This window comes from Myiozetetes cayanensis, unplaced genomic scaffold (assembly GCF_022539395.1).
Source record: "Myiozetetes cayanensis isolate MyiCay16 unplaced genomic scaffold, myiCay2020 scf479, whole genome shotgun sequence".
Lineage (NCBI taxonomy): Eukaryota > Metazoa > Chordata > Aves > Passeriformes > Tyrannidae > Myiozetetes > Myiozetetes cayanensis.
In genome coordinates this window covers 27,020-34,562 of record NW_026087719.1, presented here as the reverse complement: position 1 = coordinate 34,562, position 7,543 = coordinate 27,020, and the positions used below count along the sequence as shown (strand labels likewise).

The window sequence follows — 7,543 nt, the reverse complement described above, 5'->3', positions numbered from 1 at the left end:
GTTTGGCGGGTGTCCCTGCGGAGCAGCACAGTGTGGATGGAAGGATGAGCATCGCTCCACCCAGCAGTGCTGACACCCCATTCCATCAGCTCTACATTACACTACGTAGGGCCAGGACGCAGCAGAAGGTGGTGCTTGAGTGGCAGCCAAACAGCGCCACATGGCAACAGTCTGGGCGTGCCCCACTGTAGGGCAAGGGGCCAACGACCCCTGCCCACATCATCTTCCTCTCCATCACCTTCCTCAGCCCTATGGACGACCTGTACCATTGTGTTCCAAGGGGATTTGTATCTCTCTTGTAGAGTGGAGCCAAGCCAAGGAGGAACTCAGCTCTGATAATGGGGGATATCCAATTAAAATTGCTATAGACACAGTGGGCCCTACAGTGAACTTGTGCAACAAAGTCACATTGTACAATATTCTGGCTGGTTTCACATGCGAATATAATCACTTTCTCACCCCTCTATGCTCCACTGATCATCTGAATCAAAATTCCCCCCCTCACACCATGGTAACCATTATACATTCTCATTGTTACCACGGTTACCATGGAACCATTGTGCATTCTCACTGTGACCTCACTTACCATAGTAACCATTGTGCATTCTCATTGTGACCTTAGCTACCATTGCAACCATTGTGCATTCTCATTGTGACGTCAGGTGCCATGGAAACCATTATGTATTCCCACTTTTACCTTGGTTACCATTTGAACCATTGTGCATTCACATTGTTACGTTGCTTAGCATGACAACGATCGTGCGTTCCCATTATTACATCGGTTACCATGGCAACCATTGTGCATTCTCACTGTGATCTCTGTTACCATTGTGTATTCTCACTGTGACTCCGGTTACCATGGCAACCATTATGCAGTCTGTTACATTGGTTACCATGGCAACAATTAAGCATTCTCATTGTGACGTTGGTTACCATGGCAACCATTGTCCCTTCTCATTGTGATGTCACTTACAATGGCAACAACTGTGCATTCTCATTGTGACCTTGGTTACCATGGCAACCACTATATATTCTCATTGTGAGTTTCGTTACCATGGTATATCTTTTGCATTCTCATTGTTACCTCGGTTACCATGGCAACCATTATGCAATCTCATTGTTACGATTGGTTACCACAGCAACCATTATGAAGTCTCATTGTTACTGTGGTTACCATGGCAACCATTATGCATTCCCAGTTATTTACCATGGTAACCATCTGTAACACACAGATAATATAAAAATGCCAAAAATTGTTTCTGCCTGTCAAAAACTTCCTATCAAACATTCTCTGTCAGCTCTCTGCCAGAAGTTCTCACCAGGACTTCCCACGGCACTTTTCCTGCCAAAAGATCCTGCCATTGCTAATGATTATCATATCTATTCCAACATCTGAACTGGCTACGTGCCAAAAAACCATGTTCAAGCTACTGTGAACACTATAAAAATTGATGGCAAATTCTGGAAAATCAGGGAGAGGAAAGGGAGAAGAACTGGTGACTGTAGCCGAGAATCTCTGCCCACCTCCCCTCACCTTTTCTCCATGGAAACTGCAACACTAAAGAAACATTAAAAGAAACACTAAAGAAACACTAAAACTACCACTAATAGAGAATAAGATAGGACAGTGCTCTACACTAAAGCAATTTTTGAAGCAATTCTACTCAAGCTGGCACCAAAGCAAGAATTATGAATTAAAGATGGATGGAACTCCCCCAGACCAACGCTCGTGGGGAGATCTCTGCTCTCAACCTCCAGCACTGACCTTGGGGAGGAATCTCCACACACCCTCCAAGAAGGGTTCTGTTGGCACAACCTGACCCTGAGAAAGGGGACTGGCCCTTTCTGGTGGAAAGGGATGGACTGACAGTCACTGGACTCCAGGGGTTGCCTCACCATCAGGGGGTCATTCCGTGTGGGAGCAGCAGCCGAAGCTCTTCCCGCAGTCGGGGCACTCCTAGGGTTTCTCTTACTGGTGGGTCCGTTGGTGTCTGGTCAATGTAGAGCTGCGGCTGAAGCTCTTCCCACACTCCCCACACTTGTAGGGCCTCTCCCCAGTGTGGATGCGCCGGTGGGTGACGAGGGTGGAGTTCTGTTTGAAGCCCTTCCCGCAGTCGGTGCAGCGGAAGGGCCTCTCCCCTGTGTGTGTCCGCTCATGCCTGAGGAGATCTGTGCTGCCCCTAAACCTCTTCCCACATTGCAAGCACTTGTAGGGCCGTTCCCCAGTGTGGATGAGCTGGTGTTGGATCAGGCTGGAGCTCTGGGTGAAGCTCTTCCCACACTCCCCACACTTGTAGGGCCTCTCTCCGGTGTGGATGGCCCGGTGGGTGACGAGGTGGGAGATGCATTTGAAGCCCTTCCCGCAGTCGGTGCAGCGGAAGGGCCTCTCCCTGTGTGTGTCTGCTCATGTGTGAGAAGATGCGATCTGGTCTGAAACCTCTTTGCACATTCCCTACACGTGTAGGGCCGTTCCCCAGTGTGGATGTGCTGGTGGCTGAGGAGGTGGGAGCTCTTCCTGAAGCTCTTCCCACATTCCAGGCACCTGAAGGGCTTCTCCCTGCTGGGAGGCTGCTCAGGGACCACCTGCTCGGAGCTCCGGTTCAAGCTCCGGCTGCCTTCCTGGCACAGGACGGGTCTTTCCTCCTCAGAGCTCCCTGGGCTGGCTTTGCAGCCCCTCCTCCGGGGGCATCTCCGGGCCTTTTCCTCCCTGCTGCCTTCCTGTGCCAGGGAGCCCTTCAAAACGGCCTCTCCCACCAGGCTCTGCTGGGGGGATTTGTCCTCCGTGCTCTCCGTCCTCAGCTCGGGGCCTGGGGCAGGAAGGAAGAAGGACAGGCAGGGGATTTGCCTCTGGCCCAGAAGGAAGGCCAAGGACATCTCCCCCAAATTTGGTCCCCACAGGCACCACAAGACAGGGCCAAAGGGGCACTGACTTCCTCCTCACCTGCCTGGGGAGCCTGCGGATATTTCTTCTTCCTTGCAACCTCCTCCTCCATCTGCCCAAGCTTTGGGAAGGACAAATCCTGTGGGGGGGGAAACAAGGGCTGAGTGCCTTGCCTTGGGGTTCCTCCTGCCCAAGTCAATCTCTAGAACTCACCAGGCATCCTGGGACCATAAAAACCTCCAAAACACTAATATTCAGCCCAAAAATCCCCAGCCAGGAGTTCCTCCTCTCTGGTCTCTCCACTTTGGGATTCTGGAGGTCCCCCCTGTTCGGGCTGCTGGGAATCCTGTGTGTATTTGGGGTCTCCCATCTACGAGGTCTCTGCCCTCTCCAGGCTGCTGGAGCTCCCAGCAGTCCAAGACTCCCCATCTCCCAAATTCAGGGTTCTGGGGGACCTCCAAAACATCACGATTCAGCTTAGGAAAACTGAAACCACCAACATGCAGGCAAAAAAACTCCTCAGAAATAGCAAGAAGACCCCGCGCCCAAACAGCAAAAGTTGAGATTCTGCTGAAATATACTCCAAATTATGAAGATTAGTCCAAAAAATCTCTCCCACAAGTTCCCCCTCTCTGGGTTTCAGAGGGTCTCCCCTGTCTGGGATGTTGGGGGCCCCACTTAGAAATGCTGGGAGTGTTGGGGGTCCCAAGGGTCCCTCCTCTTCTGACTCTCACCTTCGGGGTGCCGCCTTCCCACACATTCCCCCTCTCCAGGTTCTCCACCTCGTTGTCCCGAGGATCCCAGGGGTCCCCTCTCTCCGGGCTTCCCCGTCTCCGCTCTCCCCCATTTCAGGCTCCCGGGGGTCCCAGGGCTCCTCCCTCTCCGTGCTCCCCCCTCCAGCCTGCCAGGGGTCCCCCAGCTCCGGCATCGCCCGCTCCGCCCTCCACCCTCGACAGCTCCCAGGGGGACCCCAAAACTGCTGTGTCTGCCCAGCCAGCCCCGGGCTGACAGTGGCCCTGACCCTGCTCCTCCCTGCAGGCTCCGTGGCCGGGCACACTTTGTGTTCCTGGGTGCCACCAGCTCAGCAGCTGCAGCCGCTCCAATCAGCGCCCGCAGCTCTGCAGCAAAGCCCCAGCTCACCTGGCACACAGGGCATGGACACAGCACCTTCTCCCTGCTGGGCACTCCCAGCTCAGCCTCTTCCCCAGCACGGGGCTCTCCTGCCTCAGCACCACCTCTGCCTTCCACTTCTTCTCAGGGCCACCTCAGGGCCAGCTCTGGGCTCACCTCCGGGCCATTGCTCAGGGCCACCTCAGGGCCTGCTCTCCAGCACAGGAACCTGCAGGGAGGGCAGATGATGTGCAAGCCCAGGGGGGCCTGCTTGCACTGGCCTGGGGGCTTCTTTCTCCTGCCACAACCACCCCACAACTTCTCCTGCTTTTCTAACCCCACATCTTTGCAGACTGCCCTTGTCTCTCTGTCTGCACAGACACATCTATCCCCTGTGGACAGAGCCTCCAGCATGTGCTGCCCTGGCAATGGCACCCAGAGAATCCCAGAATCAGCCGGCTTGGAAAAGACCTCCCAGATCATCAAGTGCACCCCTTGATCCAACCCCGCCGTGGTTCCCAGACCGTGGCACGGATGCCCAGGGGAGGGGCTTTGGGGATGAGGGCTCTCCCAGTACAGCCCAGTGCCCCCTCAGTGCCCTCCCAGTACAGCCCACTGTGTTCCTGTCCCAGGGTGCCAGGTGATCCCTCTTTGCCAGGGGTTTGATTGGGATTTGGGGCATTTTGGGGGCCTCTGGGTGCATTTTGGGGAGTTAAAAGAGGTCTTGGGAGCATGGGGGGGTCAAAGGGATATGGGGGGGGAGGTGATTAAAGGAAAAATGGGGGTTAGGGGACATTTGGGGGGGCTTATTGGGGCCGGGGAGGGACAGGAGGGGCAGCACCACGAGCAGGTGAGTCCTGAGACCCCCCTGGTGTCCGCAAGACCCTCCTGCTGTCCTCAATTTCCCACTTGGCAGCCTGAGACCCTCCTGGTGTCTCCAATGTCCCCGGGGACTACCCATGGCCCCAATTCTCCCCTTGACACCCCCCATTCCACTGTCCCCAAACCCCTCCCCATTGTCCCCAAACCCCATCCCTGATGTTCCCAACCCTCCATCTTCCTCCAGAAGGCCCCCCTGGACCCTGTGGCCCCCAAAATGGCCCCATCCCCTCACAGTTTCAGAAAGGTCAAGGGCATCTGGGGACACGTTGGGGACACTTGGGAGCCTTTGGGGGAAACTGGGTGATTACTGACGGATACTGGGACACACTGGGGATAACCAAGGGGTACTGGGAGCCCCTGGTGGTCTAGTGGTAAAGGCGTGGCGCTATCACCGCGGAGACCCGGGTTCGATTCCCGGTCAGGGCCGCTCCCGGGCAGGTGGGGCTCGTTAGCCCTTAAAGGCAACCCATCTACGTCCTAAGGACCTCGCTGCCACCGTCCAAGCTCGCTTGGCCCCGGCAGATGAACCTTAGGATTAAAGGGTGGGCTCAGTTCTGCGCACACTGTGTCTCACCTAAAAAATCCAATGCGCAGGCTGGAAGGTGTAAAGACCTTCTCCGGATCTTCGCTCACGAAGACTGGCCATTATATATATTATATTATATTATATTATTATTATATTATATTATACTGGGAGAGACTGGGGGGTAATTGAGGGATGCTGGGAGGGCACTGGGAGGGACTGGGTTATTAGTGGGGGATTACCAGGACACACAGGGGGACACTGGGAGGTTACTGGGCCATACTGGGGGTTACTGGGTGCTCACTGGAGGATTATCAGGTCATACTGGGGGCAGTGGGAGGTCACTGGGCTACACTGGGGGCGCTGGGCCCCCATTACCTGAATGTGGTACATCGACTCCCCAGACTTCGGGGGGCACCCATAAGACCCCTTCCCTGGGAGCTGGGGGACCCTCTGAACCCCATTACTGGACTTTAGGGGACCCTCTGACCCCCCCTCTCATTGGCGTCTCTGTGTGATGAGTTTTGGGGGTCTCTGGGGCTCGAAAGGGGGGGCACCAGTACCCCCTTTCCTGCCCTCGGTCCGCCCGGCCGGCAGGGGGCGCTGTGGCTGCAGAAGGAATGGCGGTGCTGCGCAAAGCCTCATGGGGGTTGCAGTTCCCTCATGGCCGGCGCGCCTGCGCATTTAAGCCACATGGCCGGGAGAGCCCCCCCTTTCTCCCAGCCCCCGAGAGGGTTTCAATCACCGCGCTCCGCCCTTCGGGAGCCCCCGAACCCCCCGCTAAACCCTCCCGAGGCCTCCAGCCTTTCCACAACTCCCCAGTTCCATCTCACTTACCTGGATCGCTGCTGCACAACATGGCGCTGGGCGCGCGCGCCGTCTTTAAACCTCCCCGCCGCAGCCAATCAGAGAGCGGGCACCGCCCCTCCAGCCCCGCCCTCGCCACAGCACCGCCCCTCGCGGGGAACCACGGGAGTTGTAGTTGTGGCAGCGAAAGAACCAGCGCGGAACTCGGGACTGCGCGGGGCAATCTGGGCAGATCCGCGGGAGGAACGAGCGGCTGCTGCAGTGTCCTCCGGGCACAGAGGAGGAACGAAAGGGCCGCTCCGAGAGCAGCTGTAGGCGAGATTGATGAGAGAAGGGAGAGAGGAGTCACAGCTGGAGTCATCTAAAGAAACATCCCCCTCTCTGATTTCAAGCCTTTGTGGGACCAAGGGGAAAAGCTGTCGGTGTCGCTCCGTCCCCTCATTAAAACAGAATACACAGATTCTCAAATGACAATGCCCCTCAAAAAACTGCAAAAGAAGTTCCTCAGTCAGCAACTGAATTAGCTAACCCTAACCCTAAGCTCTACTAAGACAATATTTCCTGTCAGAGGTAAATGATAACTTGAGAGCCGTTTCCACTCTTCTTTCCTCCTTCAATGACATTAAAGGGGACTGGTGGCAACAAACGGAGAGCCGTGATGTCACAAGGACATCAGTGACCTTACAGAGGTCTGGTGAAAACATGGAGATGCCAGTGACATCACAGGAACATGCTGGCACTGCTGGGGACAGTGGTGACATCACAGGGACAGCAGTGACATCAGTGAGGGCCAGTGACGTCACAGGGGACTGATGACAACAAAGGGACAGTTGTGATGTCAAAGGGACATCAGTGACATCAGTGGGGACAGCAGTGACATCATTGGGGACACGGGGACCACCTCTGGGACACCACTGGAATCACAGGGGACAGTGGTGACATCACTGAGGACCAGTGACATCCCAGAGACATAGGTGTCTACCACAGGACATGGGTGACACCCTGGGGACAGCGGTGACATCACAGGGGACAGTGGTATCACCCGTGGGGACAGCAGTGACATCAATAAATATTAGTGACATCACAGGGACAGCAGTTATGTCACAGGGACTTTGGTGAGATCATTGGAGACATTGGTGGCATCACAGGGGTCTGGTGACATCACTGGGGACAGCAGTGAAATCACAGTGACAGGGTTTCCACCCCTGAGGATAGCGGTGCCATCAAAGGGACAGCGGTGACATCACTGGGAACAGCAGTGACGTTCCCCTGGGACAGTGGTGACATCATTGGGGACCAGTGACATCTCAGGGACATAGGTGCCCCCCACAGGACATGGG

General features: G+C 55.6%; 1 protein-coding gene across 1 annotated transcript; it reads right to left on the bottom strand.

The window, feature by feature from the left end:
• Positions 1-1,776: 1,776 nt before the first annotated feature.
• Positions 1,777-4,135, bottom strand: LOC126648290 (zinc finger protein 594-like). The gene is made up of 3 exons (XM_050331078.1): positions 4,022-4,135; positions 2,942-3,020; positions 1,777-2,807 (listed from the first exon to the last, which is right to left on the bottom strand). The coding sequence occupies exons 2-3, from the start codon at positions 2,991-2,993 to the stop codon at positions 2,248-2,250; spliced, it is 612 nt and encodes a 203-aa protein (XP_050187035.1). The 5' UTR covers positions 2,994-3,020; positions 4,022-4,135; the 3' UTR covers positions 1,777-2,247.
• Between the last annotated feature and the right edge of the window lie 3,408 nt (positions 4,136-7,543).

Bases quoted from the DNA above. Each gene is read 5' to 3' on its own strand.
- LOC126648290 (XM_050331078.1), bottom strand. From the start codon at position 2,993: ATGGAGGAGGAGGTTGCAAGGAAGAAGAAATATCCGCAGGCTCCCCAG. The intron at 2,808-2,941 runs GTGAGGAGGAAG...TTCCTGCCCCAG, and splicing joins TCCGCAGGCTCCCCAGGCAG to GCCCCGAGCTGAGGACGGAG.